Below are 19,177 nucleotides of genomic sequence, written 5' to 3' on the forward strand. Positions count from 1 at the left end.
AACAACAGATATTGGTGAGGATGCGGAGAAAGAGGATCTCTTTTGCACTGCGTAGGAACACAAACTGGTGCAGCCACTCTGGAAAACAGTATGGAGGTTCCTCAAAAAATTAAAAATAGAACTACCCTATGACCCAGCAGTTGCACTAGTAGGTATTTATCCAAGGGATACAGGTGTGCTGTTTTGAAGGGGTACATGCACCCCAGTGTTTATAGCAGCACTATCAATAGCCAAAGTATGGAAAGAGCCCAAATGTCCATTGATGGATGAATGGATAAAGAAGATGTGGTGTATACGGAGTGTTACTCGGCAATGAAAAAGAACGAAATCTTGCCATTTGCAACGACGTGGATGGAACTGGAGGGTATTGTGCTAAGTGAAATTAGTCAGAGAAAGACAAAAATCATATGACTTCACTCATATGAGGACTTTAAGAGACAAAACAGATGAACATAAGGGAAGGGAAACAAAAACAATATAAAAACAGGGAGGGGGACAAACCATAAAAGACTCTTAAATATGGAAAACAAACAGGTTAGTGGAGGGGTTGTGGGAAGGGGGGTGGGCTAAAAGGATAAGGGACATTAAGGAATCTACTCCTGAAATTGTTGCACTATATGCTAACTAAACTTGGATATAAATTAAAAAAATAAAAATTTAAAAAAATTTAAAAAAAGAACTATCTGACCCATTAATTCCACTTCTGGCTATTAATCCAAGGAAAACAAAACACTAACTCAAAATGATATGTGTACCCCCATATTCATTGCAGCAGTATTTATAATAGCCAAGATATGGAAATAACCTAAGTGTCAATGGATGAATAGAGATGTATACGTGTGTGTGTGTGTGTGTGTGTGCGTGTGTGTACACCATGGAATATATATACACACAATGAAATATTATGACATAAAAATAATGAAATTTTGCCATTTGTGACAACATGGATGGACCTTGAGGGCATTATGCAAAATGAAATAAGTCAGAGAATGACAGATACCATATGATCTCACTTGTATGTGGAGTATAATACTAGAACAAGTTTCATAGATAAAAAGAATAGACTAGTGGTTGCCAGAGGCTGGGGTAGGAAGTAGGTGAAATGGGTGAAGGGTGTCGAAGGTGCATACTTCCAGTTATAAAATAAGTCACAGGGATGTAATGTACAGCATGGTGACTATAATTAGTAATACTGTATTTCATATTGGAAAGTTGCTAAGAGAGTCTTAATTCTTATCACAGAAAAAAAATTTTTTTTGTAATTAAGGTGATAATTGTCAGGTAGTCAATGTGATGATTTGGCAGTGTATACAAATACCAAATCATTAATTTTGTACACCTGAAACTAATGTTATATGTCAGTTATACCTCAATAAAAAAATATTCATCATAGCATTGGAAGTCCTGCTGACAGCATTTAGGCAAGAAAAATAAAAGTCATCTAAATTGAAAAGGAAAGAAAGTAAAACTCAGTAGTTGCAGATGACATGATACTATACACAGGAATACTTCAGAGATAGTGTGGCTTCAGTTCCAAACCAGTGCAATAAATAGTGCCAATAAAGTAAATATTGCCAATAAAGCAAGCCAAGTGAAGCTTTTGGTTTCGCAGTGCATATAAAAGTTGTGTTTATACTGTAGAGTATTAAGTGTGCAGTAGCTTTATGTCTAAAACAACAAAGTACATACTTTAACAATACTTTTAATTTTTTTAACGTTTATTTTTGAGAGAGACAGAGCATGAACGGGGGAGGGTCAGAGAGAGAGAATCCGAAACAGGCTCCAGGCTCTGAGCTGTCAGCACAGAGCCTGACGCGGGGCTCGAACTCACAGACCACGAGATATGACCTGAGCCGAAGTCAGATGCTTAACTGACTGAACCACCGGGGCGCCTCTAAAAATATTTTATTGCAGGAGCGCCTGGGTGGCTCAGTCAGTTAAGCCTCCGACTTCGTTCCAGGTCATGATTTCACAGTTTGTGAGTTCGAGCCCCCTGTCAGGCTCTGTGCTGGCAGCTCAGAGCCTGGAGCCTGCTTCGGATTCTGTGTCTCTCTCTCTCTGCCCCTACCCCGCTCATGCTCTGTCTCTCTCTCAAAAATACATAAACATTAAAAAAATTTTTTTAAATAAAAATATTTTATTGCTGAAAAGCTAACCGCTATCTGAGCTTTTAGCAAGTTGCAATCTTTTTGCTGGTGCAGAGTCTTGCCATGATGTTGATGGCTGCTGAGTGATGGTGGTGGTTGTTGAGCATTAGGGTAGCTGTGGCAATTTTTAAAAATAAGACAGCAGTGAAGTAAGTTGATGGACTCTTTCATGAACAATGCTCTCTGCATGCTCTCTGGAGCATGCAGTGCTGTTTGATAGCATTTTTAACCACTAAAAATTGGTGTCAGTCCTTTCAAACCCTGCCATTGCTTGATCAACTAAGTTGAGGTAATATTCTGAATCCTTTGTTGTCCTTACAACAGTCTTCACAGCATCTTCACCAAGAGTAGTTTCCATTTCCAGAAACCATGTCTTTGCTCGTCCATTAGAAGCAAGTAACGGGGCGCCTGGGTGGCTCGGTCGGTTGAGCGTCTGACTTCAGCTCAAGTCATGATCTCTTGGTTTGTGAGTTCAAGCCCCATGTCGGGCTCTGTGCTGACAGCTCAGAGCCTGGAGCCTGCTACAGATTCTGTGTCTCCCTCTCTTTCTGCCCGCCCCCCTCTCTCTCTCAAAAATAAACATACATTTAAAAAAATTTTCTTAGAAGTGTCATGTGTTATAGTTTTATCCGGAAACTGCAGCAATTCAGTTGCCTCTTCAGGCTCCACTTCTAATTCTAGATCTCTTGGTGTTTCTACTACATCTATAGTTACTTCCTCCACTGGAGTCTTGAGCCCACAAGGTCATCCATCAGGGTTAGAGCCTGTGAATGCTGGTATTTTGACCTCTTTCCATGAATCACAAATGTTCTTAATGGCAGCTAGAATGGTGAATCCTTTCCAGAAGATTTTCAGTGTACTTTCCATCAGAGGAATCACTGTCTGTAGCAGCTATAGCTTTATAAGACCTATTTCTTAAATAATAAGACTTGAAATTTGAAATTACCACTTGATCTATGGATTTAGAATGGATATTGTATTAGCAGGCATGATGACATTGATGTCATTGTACCTCTCCAACAGAGCTCTTAGGAAATCAAGTACATTGTCAGTAAGCAGTGATTTTTGGAAAGGAATCTTTTTTTCTGAGCAGGTCTTAACAGTGGGCTTAAAATACTCAGTGAACCATGTTGTAAACAAATGTGCAGTCATCCAGTCTTTGTCCCATTATAGAGCATAGGCAGAGAAGATTTAGCATAATTCTTAAGGACCCTAGGATTTTTCAGAATGGTAAATAAGCATGGTCTTCAGGTTAAAGTCACAGACTACATCAGCACCCAACAAACTTTGAAACTTTGAAGCCAGGTATTAACTTCTAACTATGAAAGTCCTAAATGGCATCTTCCAAAAGAAAGCTGTTTCATCTACATGGAAAATCTGTTGCTTAGTGTAGCCACCTTCACTAATTAATGAATTATTGATTACCTGAGCTAGATCTTCTGGATAACTTGTTGCAGCTTCTACATCAGCACCTGCCTCTTCACCTTGTACTTTATGCTATGGAGACGGCTTCTTTCCTTAAAACCTCATGGGCCAACCTCTGCTAGCTTCCAGCTTTTCTTCTGAAGGTTCCTCACCTCTCTCAGCCTTCATAGAATTGAAGAGAGTTAGGGCCTTGCCCTGGATAAGGCTTTGGCTTAAGGGCTGGTTCAGTCTTTGATCCAAATCACTAAAACTTTCTCCATATCAGCAATAAGGTGGTGTTGCTTATCTTTCATGTGTTCGGTAGAGTAGCACTTTTACTTCAAGAAATTACTTCAAGAATTTTTCCTTTGCATTCACAGCTTTGCTGTTTGGTGCACGAGGACTAGTTTTCAGCCTGCCTTGACTTCTGACATGACTTCCTTGCTGTTCTTAGTCATTTCTAGCTTTTGATTCAAAATGAGAGACATGCAACTCATCCTTTCACTTGAACACTTAAGAGGCCATGTAGGGTTATTAACTGGCCTGATTTCAATATTGCTGTGTCCCAGAGAATAGGGAGGCACAAGAAGAGGGAGAGAGATGCTGGTGGAGCAGTCAGAACACACATTTACTAATTTCACCATCATATATGGGCAGTCTGTTGTGCCCCACAACAGTTATGTTAGTAACATCAAAGATCTCTGATCACAGATTACTATAACAATGATGAAAAAGTTTGAAATATTGTGACAAGTACGAACATGTGATAGAGATACAAAGTAAGCACAGGCTATTGGAAAAATCAGGTCAATAGACTTGTTGAATACAAGGTTGCCTCAAACCTTCAATTTGTAAAAAAAAAAAAAAAAAACAACACAAAACAAAACAGTATGTGCAAAGCACAGTAAAGTGAAATGCAGTAAAACAAGGTATGTCTCTACAGAAAATCTGAGAGTCCACCAAAAAATTACTAGAATAAATGAATTCAGTAGAGTTGCAGGATACAAAATTAACATGCAGAAATGAGTTGTGTTTCTATGTACTAATAATAAGCTATCAGAAAGAGAAGAAAACCCATTTACAATTGCATCCAAAGAAATAAAATACCTAGGAATAAATTTAACCAAGGAAGTCAAAGACCTGTACTCTGAAAACTGTTAAGACATTGGTGAAAGATTTGAAGATGATACAAATGTAAAGTATTATGTGCTCATGGATTTAAAGAATTATAAAATGTCCATACTACCCAAAGCAATGTACAGATTCGGTACAATCTCCATCAATACCAGTGATATTTTTTACAGAACTAGAACAAAGAATCCTAAAATTTGTATAGAACCACAAAAGACTTTGAATAGCCAAAGCAGTCTTGAGGAAGAGGAACAAAGCTGGAAGTCTTATGCTTCCTGATTACAAAGCTATAGTAATTGAAGTAGTATGTTATTGGCATAGAAACAGACACATAGATGAATGGAACAGAAGGGAGAGCCCAAAGATAAAGCCACTCTTAACCTCGTCAACCTATGACAAAGGAGACAAGAATTCACAATGGGGAAAAGATAGTCTTTTTATTATTTTTTTAAATGTTTATTTATTTTTTAATGTTTGTTTTTGAGAGAGAGAGACAGAGTGTGAGCTGGGGAATGGGCCAAGAGAGAGGGAGACACAGAATCTGAAGCAGGCTCCAGGCTCCGAGAGCCCGACGCGGGGCTCGAACTCACAAGCCATGAGATCATGACTTAAGCGCAAGTCAGACACTTAATTAACTGAGCCACCCAGGTGCCCCATAATGTTTATTTTAGAGAGAGACAGAGTGTGAGCAGGGGAGGGGGCAGAGAGAGAGGGAGACACAGAATCTGAAGCAGGCTCCAGGCTCTGAGCTGTCAGCACAGAGCCCAATGCGGGGCTCGAACCCATGAACTGTGAGATCATGACCTGAGCCAAAGTCAGATGCTTAACTGACCGAGACACCCAGGTGCCCCAATAGTCTTTTTAATAAGTGGTGCTGAGAAAACTGTACAGCTACATGGAAAAGAATGAAACTGGACCACTTCTTAAATCATACAAAAATAAATTCAAAACGTATTAAACTTGAATGTGAGACCTGAAGTTATAAAACTAGAAGAAAACATAGGCAGTAAGCTCTTTTAGCACTATATTTTTGACAGGTCTCCTTAGGCAAGGGCAACAAAAACTAAAATAAATGGGATTGCATCCAACTAAAAAGTTTTTGGACAGTGAAGGAAACCATCAAATAAAAGGTACCCATTGAATGGGAGAAGGAATTTACAAGTAGTCCTATATCAGATAAGAATAAAAGGTTAATATCCAAAATATATAAAGAACTTAAACATTGTATTAAAAAATGGGCAAACGACTTGAATAGACATTTTCCCAAAGGAGACAGGTAGATAGTGGTCAGCAGGTAGACGAAAAAATATCAGCATCACTAATCATCAGGGAAAATACAAATCAAAACCATAATGAGATAATACCTCATGCCAGTCAGAGTAGCTAATATCAGAAAGACAAGAAATAACAAGTGTTCACCAGGTTGTGGAGAAAAGGGAACCCTAGTCCACTAGTGTTAGTAGGAATGTAAATTGGTACAGCCATGGTGGAAAACAGTACTGGTTTCTCAAAAAATTAAAAATAAAGCTGTCATACAATCCAGGAATTCTAGTTCTGGGTATTTATCAGAAGGAAAAAAATCCCAGTTTGAAGAGATATATGCACCCATATATTCATTGCTGCATTATTTACAATAGCCAAGATAAGGAAGCAACCTAAGTATCCATCAATAGATGAATGGAGAAAGGTGTGATATATATCTATAATGGGAAAAAAAGGTGAAGTCTTGCTATTTGCGACATACTGAGGGTATTATGCCAAGTGAAATAGGTCAAAGACCAGTACCTGATGATTTCACTTATATTAGAATCTTGAAAAATCAAACCAAACAAAGCAGAAACAAACTCATAGATACAGGAAACAAAGTGTTAGTTACTAGTTGAGGGAGCAGTTGGGGAATGGATGAAATAGGTGAAGGGGGGATTAAGAGGTAAACTTCTAGATATAAAATAAACCACGGAGATGTAATGTATAGATATAGTCAATATTGTAATAACTATATGGTGACTGATAGTAACGACTTATTTTGGGGATCAGTTCCTAATGTATAAAAATATCGAATCACTATGATGTACACCTGAATACTAGGATATTCTGTATAATTATACTTAACTAAGAAACAAATTATTGGGGTGCCTGGGTGGCCCAGTTGCTTAAGCCTCCAACTCCTGATTTCTGCTAAGGTCATGATCTCATAATTCATGAGATCAAGCTCCACATCAAGTTCTGCTGACAGTCTGGAACCTGCTTGAGAGTCTCTCTTTCCCTCTATGCCCCTCCCCCACTCATTCTTTTTTCTCTCTCAAAATAAATAAACAAACATGAAAAAAAACCAAGTTAAAACAAATTGTGATAGAGTAAGAAAGGCAGTAGTCAAAACTAAGAATTGGGATTTGTACATAACCTGGTACTTAATGGGTGCAGAAAGGCTCACTTTGGCTGTGGTCAGATTAGAGGTTTGTGAGGAATTTTTCAACCGTGTCACAGTGATTCTAAGACGTATACTATAAATGTCTGATTGCAAGGTCAGTTTTTATTGGGTTTGCTATTTTGGTAACGAACTTTTTTTGGCAACATAGAAGATTTATGGTTTTTTGATACTGTTAACCTATAAATGCTCTAAAATTAGACATTGAAGAGGAGTTGGCTAGCATCGTTCTCTGCCCTGGGGGTCTCTGGCCTATCCAAAGAGTCACTTCACCTGCTTTTACTCACTTGCTGTCCAGCAGGGGCATGGAAAGCAATGGCACATACTGATTTAAAATTGGCTAGGTACTTGACAAATTTCATATTAAAAAAAAAATTGGTTAGGTACTTTTTCAGAAAAGTCATGATCAGTTTCTTGATTTTTTTTTTTTTAATGTGTTATTAACGAACAGTGACTTTGGTGTTTTTGCAGGGGATAATCTTGGCCAACAGTATAATAGCCCACAAGAAGTTATTGGCAAACGAGGATCTGATATCATCATTGTAGGCCGGGGCATAATAATGTCATCAAATCGTCTGGAAGCAGCTGAGTTGTACCGAAAAGCTGCTTGGGAAGCTTATTTGAGTAGACTTGGAATTTGAGTGTCTTGGATACATGTTTGTGAAGACCTTGAAGATACATGGACTCCTGAGAAGCGTGGCGTGAAATAATAAGCAGCATTTAATGGATTGGATTCTTTCATGGGTTCTGTGTTGGAGTGACTTCTGGATTTCTAACAGTCTTTAGGAAATACTGAATGATGAGTAATCACTGCGTTGTTACTATAATAAATTTATTTTCAAGCTTTTTTTTTATTGAGATTGATGTTGGTTAGGCAGTCACAGTCCTGCTTGTGTTGGGATCTTTCATATTTGAAAGATCAGACTTTCTTTTAATTGTTGTGACACAAAAATTTTAAGACATCAAAAGGCCCAAACCGTTGTAGTATTTCATGTGCCTTATGTGATGCCCAAATAATATTTAAATATTTGCTGTTCTCCTTTTCTATTTAAAAGTGATAGTCGAGGTATCCATAGGGAAATAGGAAGTGGGGAAGGTGATGGTAACTGCAACCCTGAAGCCAATATCTGGCTTTCATTTCGGTCACAGGCAGCAGTTATGGACCTGTGCTGAAGCAGGCAGAGCTTCCTCATGCCTTATTGGATTACAAGTGGACGAGCTGCTCTTTCATTTGTTTAAAGACAATAGTCAAGACATCTAAGGTTCCATTTGAAGGTTTGCTCAGATCCTGCACAATTATCCCAACTACCCTGGACAAGAAAGTCTGCCTTCACCAGAAATAGAAAGGAGCCCAGCAACAGAGCTGACGCTGTTACCAACATTTCTGGGTTTCCACTGAGGTAGGGCCAGGGACATGCACCTTCACAGGCCCCACCTGCACGCATGTGCCATAACCAGTTGAGCAGCCCCTCTCTGGTCCCAGATACACTATTTTTCCCACCAGTTCTTCTGAGTTTCTGCACGATCCCTCTTTTCCAGTAGTGACAGAGATTTGCCCCCATTCTATATATTTCTTTTCATCTTTTCAGGAACAGTCTTGGGAGTAAAGGGTACGAGCTCAGATGCCCATTTTGAAACAGGTGGCCCCACCCTGTATGTTCAAGGTCTTGTTTAGGAGGGTCAGTGTGGCAGTTGCAGCTGAAGGCTCTCCGTCCTTAATCCATCAGCGTGTTGAGAAGCATGCTAAGAACTACTGAACTGGTAAGATATGTTTTTCAGATACAATGAGACATCTTGGGGTGTCCCATTCCCGCTGGGTCACCTACACCCGGCCTTCACAGGTATAAGCTCTGGCCACATCAGTATACTAGCACTGCCTCTTCTACTGAAGCTCATCCAAGACCCACTAGGTAATGAAATTAGAGGCCCTGACCATGCATTTAAAATGCAAATTCTGGGCTCCACCAGAGATGCTGCCTCAGATTTGGGGTAAGGCATTTCTAACAAGTGCTTCCTGTGATTCTGATGTTTGAGAATAAGCCCAGCGGTTTTGCAGGCCTTTTATCTAAGCAAAAACCCCACCCGGACTCATAAAACTTTGGAACACAAACTGATTCAGATAAATAACTTGGCTATCTCAGGAACTATGAGAGTACTTTTCAGCTTGGAAGTATTTTGGAGACATTAGATCATGTAGCCCTTTCTTAGTCAAGGCATATTTACGGAGCATAAGTACTGAGCATTATAACCTGTCCTAGTAACAAAAGGGAACAGCCTTCACAGAACACGTGTAAGACTAATGGAGTGGAGAATTCTATCCCCTGGCTTCTTCCAGTATTCTAGGCATTTAGTAATGCATAAGCCAATTGCTTTGTAGTGCTGGAAGTACCTAAGAAATCTGGTCTGGCTCCCTTACTGTTCAGCTACAGGAGTATAGACCCAGGATGGTAACAAAATCCACTCACTGCAGCTTGTGGCTAACACAGTCCTGGAGTCTCAGTCCCAACTCAACCTTAATCATTGATTGTAGTTACCTCTAGGAAAAGTCGCCTAACGTAGCCCCTAGGGACTGACAGAAGGCACCTTCAATGTTACTTCCTCTCAACTCCCATTCACCCATCTCTCTGAAGAAAATGGCTGCTGGGTTCATTCAGGTAAGGCCTAGAAGCATGATTACAGGCTCTGCCAATATCTCCAAAGAAGAGAACAGGTGCCAGGTATTGTCTCCATTAAGGTAGAAGAAGGAACAATAGTGAGGAGGCTCAGGACTTGTGGAGGAGTGTGTGTGTGTGTGTGTGTGTGTACACCCCAGCGGGTCAACTGGATTTTCCTTGGCTAGGGAGGAACTGAGGTTTCTGACAGAGATTATCCTAGTTACTGTAGTGCTGGCCCTTAGAAGTCTGTAGGCCTCCTACCAGCCACAGGTTTGCTGTTCTAGGAGCATCTGCCCCACCTCTCAAGGTGTACAGAGCCAAGGGTAGACAAAGTGAGGAAATCCAGCAACCTGGGGAGGAAAGCAAAAAAAACCACCCATAGTAGCTCCAAGAGAGCTGGGATTCAATCTTGGATTCATTGCAATACTCTCTGTACTTGGGATGGGGCCCAGCAAACTTTCTGAATGTTCACACAAGGCTTCTGGTAAGAGTGAGCTGCCCCAGGAAACACCACACTTCAGAGACCAAAGTACCAAAAACGAGACCTGAGTTTTGGGAGAACTTAAATAATTTTAGTTTTGAATTTGAAAGTGGGATGGAAAATTTTAAAGATGGTATGATAATATTGAGAACTACATTCATGGGCTGGAAGAGCAAGTGGAAGAAACCATTAAAATTCAGAACAAGGAGACAAAAAAATGGAAGTAGTAAGGGAGTAGATGACAGCCTTAGAAGACAGATGCAGCAATAAAACTGGGAGGAGAGGCAATCATTTTAAAATAACTGATCTCTCTTGGGGGCGCCTGGGTGGCTCAGTCGGTTAAGTGTCCGAATTGGACTCAGGTCACGATCTCGTGGTCCGTGAGTTCGAGCCCTGCATCGGGCTCTGGGCTGACAGCTCGGAGCCTGGAGCCTGCTTCCGATTCTGTGTCTCCCTCTCTCTCTGCCCCTCCCCTGTTCATGCTCTGTCTCAAAAATAAATAAACGTTAAAAAAAAAAAAAAAAAAAAGAAATAACTGACCTCTCTAGTTTGAACAAATACTTGAGTTTGCAGATTAAAAGAGCCCACTAAGTTCTAGGCAGGAGTTATGGACAAAGGCATAGACTTAGGCATATCCTATGAAAATTATTGAATTTCTAGGATAAAGATTACTAAAAAAAAAAAAAAAAAAAAAAAAAATCAGACCAGTAGCAGACTGTTACCTTTAACACTGGAAGCCTGGAGACAGGTAGTGACACATGGGGGCCCCAAGAGGAGAAGACGGCCATAACCAATAATCTGAGCCCAGCCATATGATCCCCTGTCAGGTGGTAGCAGCCAGTTGTAAGTGTTTCTTAGGCTTCCTGTTCACAGGGTACTTTAGGACTCAGACTCAGTGTCTACATCTAGATATTAGAATAGAATTGCAAAAGGATACAATACAATCGCCACTTTAGTTTGGTACTTTCTATCCAATCCTGAGAAGATTCAGTATCTTCCTGGAAGAACATGTCTCTTGAGGCTGATAGGAAGGAAAATCTGGCTGATGTCTCTTATGATGGTATGGAAGTCCTTTTCAAAGTCTAAAAACTAAGTTCCATGATGACCAGGATAGTGATAGTCTGGTGCACTTCCTGTATGCAAGAAATACTTGGTTGATTAAATGATGAAAGAATATACATATAGCTGCAAATCTACATATAGACATAAAGGGGTAAAAAAGCTGAATGTATCTACCTCTATAGAAAGGGGGTAAAGAGTATAACAAAAATACCAAATTGTTAGTCAAGAGACAGGGATTCTCATCCTAAACTCTGCTTGTAATTAGCTCTTCTGCAGCCTTGTGCAAATCATTTCTCATTGGTCCTCAATTTCTTCATCTGTGAAATGGGGTGATTGGATTAGATGATCTCTAAGGGGCTTCCAATTTCAGTTCCCTAAGATTCTGAGATTTCCTAAGATTCCAAGTCACCACTTCAGCTACTAGCAGATCCCAGTTCTATTGGCTAGATACACCCACTCTACCTCTGCGCCACCAGCTTCCACCTGACGGGCCCTTTAAAAGGCACAGGCTCAGTGCATCTCACTTGCTAGTGTAGATATTGAGTAAGAAAAAAGTAGAGTGGAGCCCACACCAACCTTCCACAGGAGACCCAGCTGATTTATAAGCATAATAATAAATGCTTATTATTGTATGCCATGGGATTCTGAGGTGGTTTGTTATGCAACGGTAGCTTAACGATGTGTTGCAGCTCTCCAAGACCTACCCCTGGTTACCAGGAAGACAAAAATTTTATTCCACCAAGAATCAGCCTTCCCAGTCCTCCCCTCTGGGTGCTTTCAGTAATCTCTCTAAAAGAAATGGCTGCCTGACTGTGGCAGACGTGCCAACTGCAGACAGTGAGTCTGATGGCTAGCTCTGCCCACCAACGAGAGCCTTTCAGTTAAACAGGAAGGGAGCAAGACCTGCCCCAGGTGTGACAGAAAAGCTAATTGCAGACAGCAAGTCTGACTGTTAGCCCTACCTGCTAATGAGCCCAAAGTGGTAGCCTCAAACAGGCTTCTCAACAGCATGGAGATCAAACCCTGTGCAGTGCACCCACAGCAGACAAAGCAGGTCATTGCAGCTGGCTGGGCTGAAGGCCACCATGGCTCAGCCACACACAGTAGGGCACATGCAGCCCACACAGGGGATACCCCAGGAGCACCTGGTGCTGGTGACCAGCGGGGATTGCACTACAAGATGACACAGGACTTCTACAAAAAAGATACTACTTTTAAGACCAGGAGCTGTAGCTGACTTACTGAATACATAGAAACAAACACAGAATTAGATAAAATGAGGAGATACAGGAATATGTCTCAAATGAAAGAACAAGACAAGAATCATAGTAAAGGAGCTAAATAAAATGGAGGTAAACAACATGCCTGATAACTCAAAGTAATGGTCATAAAGATACTCACTGGACTTGAGAAAAGAGTATATGAGCTCATAACTTCAACAAAGAAATAGAAGATTTAAAAAACAAGTCAGAGCTGAAGAATTCAATAACTGAAATTAAAAAATATACTAGAGGGAATCAATAGCAGATTAGAGGGTACAGAAAAATGGATCAGTGATCTGGGAAACAGTATAAGGAAAACAACCAGTCTGAAAAGCAAAACTAAACATAATAAAAAAAAAAATAGAATAGGGTAAGGGAACTCAGCAACACCATCAAGTATAATAACATTTGCATTATAGGGATCCCAGGAGAAGAGAGAGATAAGGACACAGAAAATTTATTTTAAGAAATAATAGCTGAAAACTTCTCTAATCTGGGGACAGGAACAAACATCCAGATCAAGGAATCACAGAGAGCTCCCAGCAAAATTAACCCAAGGAGGTCCACTCCAAGACACATAATAATTTAAATGGCAAAAAAATAGTGATAAAGAGATTTTCAAGAGCAGCAAGAGAAAAGAGTTACATACAAGAGAAACCCCATAAAGGTATCAGCTGACTTTAAAGCAGAAATTTTGCAGGCCAGAAGGGAGTGGCATGATATATTCAAAATACTGAAAAGAAAAAAAACAAAAACTCAATAACCAATACTCTACCCAGCAAGTTTATCATTCATATTAGAAGGTAAGATAGAGTTTCCCAAACAAACAAAAGCTAAAAGAGCTCATCACCGCTAAACTAGCCTTAAAAGAAACATTAAAGGAGATACTTTAAGTGGAAGGAAAAGGCTGTAAATAGAGGAAAATTATGAAAGAAATTCACAGGTAAAAGCAAACCTATAGTAAAGGTAGATTAATCACTTATAAACCCAGTATGGAGGTTAAAACATCAAAGTGATAAAATCAATTATACCCACAAAAATTAGTCAAGAGATGAACAAGGTAAAATGTTAAAGATGACATACATAGAACATGGAGGTGGGGGGAGTAGAAATTTGGTGATCTTAGAATGTGTTAGAACTTAAATGACCATCAACTGAATAAAGACTACTATAAGATGTTGTACATGAACCCAATGGTAACCACATATCAAAAACCTGTAATAGACACACAAAAGTAAAAAGAAGGGAATGCAAGCAAAACATCAACACAAACCATCAAACCACAGGGAAGAGAGCAAGAAATAAAGAAAGAAACGGAGAAGTTACAAAAACAATCAGAAGACAAATTAACAAAACAGCAATAAGTATAAACCTACCAATAATTACTTTAAATGTAAGTGGACTCAATGTTCCAATCAAAAGACAAAGGATGACTGATGGATAAAAAAATAATAATAATCTATTTGCTGCCTACAAAAGACTTATTGCAGACCTAAAGACACATGCAGACTGAAAGTGAAGGGATGGAAAAAACATATGCAAATGGAAGGTGGGGGGTGGCGCAGGGTAGCGATACTTCTATCAGACAAAATAGACTTTAAAACCAACTGTAACAGTCTACAGCCATACCACCTTGAACGTGCCTGATCTCGTCTAAAACGGACTGTAACAAGAGACAAAGAAGGACACTACATAATGATAAAGGGATTAACCCAACAAGAGGAGGATATAATAATTGTAAATATCTATGCATACAACCTAGGAGCACCTAATACCTGAAGCCAACATTAGTGGACATAAAGGGAGAAACTGACACCAGTACAATAATAGTAGGGGAGTTTAACACCTTACTTACATCAATGGATAGATCATCCAGCTAGAAAATCAACAAGGCAGCAATGGCTTTGAACAATACATTAGACCAGATGGACCTAACATATATACAAAACATTCCATCCAAGAACAGAATACACATTCAAGTGCACATGGAACATTCTCTAGGATAATCAAATGATAAGCCCAAAGCAAGTCTCAACAAATTTAAGAAGGTTTAGGTCATATCAAGCATCTTCTCTGACCACAACAGTATGAAACTAGAAATCCATTACAAGAAAAAAATCTGGAAAAACACACAGGGAGGCTAAACAACATGCTACTAAACGATGAATGTGTCAAGGAAGAAATCAAAAGGGAAATTTAAAAATACATGGAAACAAAACACAGTTGTCCAAAATCTTTGGGACACAGCAAAAGAAGTTCTAGGGGAAAGTTTAAAGTGTTATAGGCCTACGTCAAGAAACAAGAGAAATCTCAAACAACCTAACCTTATACCTAAAGGATCTAGAAAAATAAGAACAAAGCCCAAAGATAATAAAAGCAAGGAAATAATAAAGATTAGAGCAGAAATATATGAAATAGAGATAAAACACACACACACACACACACACACACACACACACACACACAAACCCCAAAACCCCAATGAAACCAAGAGCTGGTTCTTTGAAAAGATGAACAAAATTGATAAACCTTTATCCAGACTCATCAAGGAAAAATGAGAGGACTCAAAATCAGAAATGAAGGAAGAGAAATAATAATCATGTGACAACACAAATACAAAGGATTATAAGAGACCACTACAAAAAATTATATCCCACAAATTGGACCACCTAGAAGAAATGGATAAATTCCTAGAAACATACAATGTTCTAAAACTGAATCAATAAAAAATAAAACATTTAAATAGACTTACTGGTAGTAATGAATTCAATCAATAATTAAAACTTTTCCAACAAACAAAAGCCCAGGACGAGATGTGGCTTCACAGGTGAATTCTACCAAACATTTAAAGAGTTAACATTTACTCTTCTCAAAGCATTTCAAAAAATAGAAGAGGAAGAAAAAATTCCAAATTCATTCTGTGAGGTCAGCATAACCCAGATACCCAAACCAGACAAAGACAGTGCCCTAATCAAAAACAAAAACAAAAACACCTACAGGCCAATATCTTAAATGAAAATAGATGCAAAATTCTCAACAAAATATTAGCAAAATGAATTCAACAATTCTTAAAATATACCATTCACCACGATCAAGTGGGATTTAGTCCAAGGATGCAAGAGTTGTTCAATATTCACAAATCTACCAACATGATATATCACATTAACAAGAGGAAAGATAAAAAACATACGATCATCTTAGTAGATACGGAAAAGGCATTTGACAAAATACATCCATTCATGATAAAATTTTCAACAAAATAGGTTTAGTGGGAACATACTTAAACATAACAAAGGCTCTATATGAAAAACATACAGCTAACATCACACTCAATGTTGAAAAATGGAAAGCTTTTCCTCTAAGGTCAGGAACAAGACAAGGATGTCCACTCTCACCACTTTTATTCGACATAGTACTGGAAGTCCTAGCCACAACAGACAAGAAATAAAAGGCATCCAAGATGGTAAGGAAGAAGTAAACCTCACTCTTTGCAGATGACACAATACTTATATGTAGAAAACCCTAAAGACTCCACCAAAAAAACTATTAGAATTGATAAATGAATTCAGTAAGGTTGAAGGATACAAAATTAAGGCACAGAAATCTGTTGCATTTGTATACACTAATAATGAAGTAGCAGAAAGAGAAATTAAGGAAAATTTACAATTACACCAAAACAAATTACCTAGGAATAAATTTAAGGAAGTGAAAGGCCTGTATTCTGAAAACTGTAAGACACTGATGAAAGAAATTAAAGATTTTGACATAAACCAATGAAAAGCTATTATATGCTCATGGTTTGGGACAATTAATATCATTATAATGTTCATAATCACCCAAAGCAATCTCTATCAAAATACCAAATTTTATCAAAATCCTAAAATTTGTGTGAAACCAAAGACCCTGAATAGCCAAAGCAATCTTGAAAAAGGACAAAGTTGGAGGTATCACAATCTCAGATTTCAAGACATACTACAGCACTGTAGTAATCAAAATGGTAGGGTTCTGCCACAAATGCAGACACATAGATCAATGGATATGTGAGCATAGAGAGCCTAGAAATAAACCCACACCTATATTATCAATTAATCTACAACAAAGGAGGCAGGGGTATATGATGGGGAAAAGAGTCTTTTCAATAGGTGGTGTTGGGAAAACAGCTCCATGCAAACGAATGAAACTGGACCACATTCTTCCACCATACCCAAAAATGAACTCAAAAAGGGTTAAAAACCCAAACGTGACACCTGAAACCATACAACTTCTAAAAGAAAACATAGGCAGTAATCTCTTGGACACTGCCTTTAGCAACCTATTTATGGATGTCTCCTCTGGCAAGGGAAAGAAACGCAAATATGAACTATTGGGACTACACCAAAATAAAAAGATTTTGCATGGCAAAGGAAACCATCAACAAAATGAAAAGGCAACCTACTGAATAAGAGAAAGTATTTGCAAATGATATATCTGATAAGGGGTTAATATACAAGATATAGTAAGAACTCATACGACTAAATACCAAGAAAAAAACACTTGATTAAAAATTGGACAGAAACCCTGAATAGACATTTTTCCAAAGAAGACACACAGATGGCTAACAGACACATGAAAAGATGCTCAACATCACTAAACATCAGGGAAACGCAAATAAAAACCACAATGAGGTGTCACCTCATACCTATAAGAGTGGCTAGTATCAAAAAGATGAGAAATAACAAGTGTTGGTGAGAATGGGGAGAAAAGTGAAACCTTGTGCACTGTTGGTGGGAATGCAAACTAGTGCAGCCACTATGGAAAACTGAATGGTGATTCCTCAAAAAAAAAAAAAAAAAAAAAAAAGAAAAAGAAAAAAAGAAAAAAGAAAAGAAAAAGAAAAAGAAAAAAGAAAAAAAGGAAATATCATATAAACCAGTAATTCCACTTCTGGAAATCTATCTAAAGAAAATGACAACATTAATTTAAAAATATATATGCATCTCTATGTTTGCTGCAGCATTATTTACAATAGCCATGTTATGGAAGCAGCCCAAGAATCCATTGATAGATGAATGGATAAAGAAGATATGGTGTGCGCGCGCGCGCACACACACACACACACACACACACACACACACACACATATAGTGGGATATTACTCAGCCATTAAAAAGAATGAGATCTTGCCATTTGTGACAACATGGATGGATCTAGAGGGTATTGTGCTAAGTGAAATAAGTAAAAAAAGACAAATACCATATGATTTCACTTATATGTGAGCTCTAGGATAAGAAGCCAGTCACACATTTTCCAGAAGGTGCAGTATGGATGGAAAATCATCAAACCAGAGAAGGGGTCCCTGAGCTGGGGTCTAACACTCGCCCCAGGGGTGACTGACCTCAATTTCCTCTTTTGTAAAATGAGGAAATGCCTTCCCTGAACACCATGTGGGCCTATTGTGAGTGTCAAATGAGGAGAGGCTGCTGTTAGTCTCAGGGGTTTGCTATTTGAAGCAGGTTAAGACCAACAAAGTTTTAATTGGTGAGCCTTCCAGGGTGTTTCTGGAGTCAAACTAAGATGGTAAATGGCAACCAGTTGCCCTGATAAGTAGGTCCAGACTTTTTTATATGTTACCTATTTATATATTTTATATGCATTATTCTGACAAGGGGTCAGTAGTAGTCACCAGAACAAAAAAGTAAAGTATCCTCCTATCCTAGAAAGTTAGGGCTTATGGTTACTTACAGTTTAGATCTTGCCTTTATGCACCAAGGTGTGAGGCTCTTCAGATGAAGAAATGACACAGAAGGACATGGTCAGAAGGATCCAAAAGTGTGTGTGGAGGGAGGAAAGGTGTGAGGAGGGGGCAGCAGAGAAGACAGTTCAGGGAAGAGGTCAAGGATCTCAGTAAGAACCAGAGGCAGGTTATATTTTGTTGCATTTAGTTTCCAGCTTCCTGACAATCAAGATATCCAGACAGACCAGGTCCCATCATATGACAAAATGAAGCATCAGAACTTCCTGGCATTGAACTCTTAAGAGAAATAAATTGGATATGAAGACCTTCTCACTGGGACACATCACCCAACCATCTCAGAGGCTGCTGTCAGGCTGATGGGCGGTGACCATCCAAGAGTTCCTCCCACAAACGCGACCTCACCAGGAGGGGCCTTGGGAGCTGAGAAGGGGGGCTCTACAGACACGGCTCTCCCTGCCAACACCACCATCTCTCCCCATCTCTCCTCCCCCTCCACTTCCCATCCTCCCTGGAGGGGCTAAGGCCTGAATGGAGCCAGGTCCTAAGACATCGGGAGCCCTGAGCAGGGGGGGGGGGGGGGGGAAGGACAGAAGCCAGGTGGGAGAAACCGAAGGCCTCAGCCCGCTGCCCCGAATGAGAGGGACCAGAAGGTCTCATTCCCAGCCATGCTAAAAGCCACAGCTGTTGGAGTGCAGCTACGAGACAAGCCTAAGCAGAGAAACTGCTCGGCCCTTGCTCCCGGTCTGCATTTTCAGTGCTGGCCCAACACGCACCACCCAGCATTCCTTGGTGCCTCAGACACAGGTCCAACACTTACCTCCTCCTGAGTTTCATCTGAGCACTGCCAGCTTCCTCCTCTTCACCACTGACCCTC

General features: G+C 39.5%; 1 protein-coding gene across 2 annotated transcripts in view; it reads left to right on the forward strand.

Moving 5' to 3' along the window:
• UMPS (uridine monophosphate synthetase) overlaps positions 1 to 7,948 on the forward strand; it is a 32,478-nt gene extending 24,530 nt beyond the window's left edge. Inside the window, exon 7 of one of the 2 annotated variants that reach the window (XR_006207563.1) lies at positions 7,582 to 7,663. Coding sequence is in view for 1 of the 2 variants with exons in the window: in XM_007098287.3 (XP_007098349.1) it covers positions 7,582 to 7,751 (170 nt within the window). In the remaining variant the exon portion in view is untranslated. Of the gene's footprint in view, positions 1 to 7,581 lie in introns of both variants that reach the window. The other variant, XM_007098287.3, reaches the window with a different exon arrangement.
• The last annotated feature ends 11,229 nt before the right edge of the window (positions 7,949 to 19,177 follow it).

Source organism: Panthera tigris, chromosome C2 (genome assembly GCF_018350195.1).
Source record: "Panthera tigris isolate Pti1 chromosome C2, P.tigris_Pti1_mat1.1, whole genome shotgun sequence".
NCBI classification, from domain to species: domain Eukaryota; kingdom Metazoa; phylum Chordata; class Mammalia; order Carnivora; family Felidae; genus Panthera; species Panthera tigris.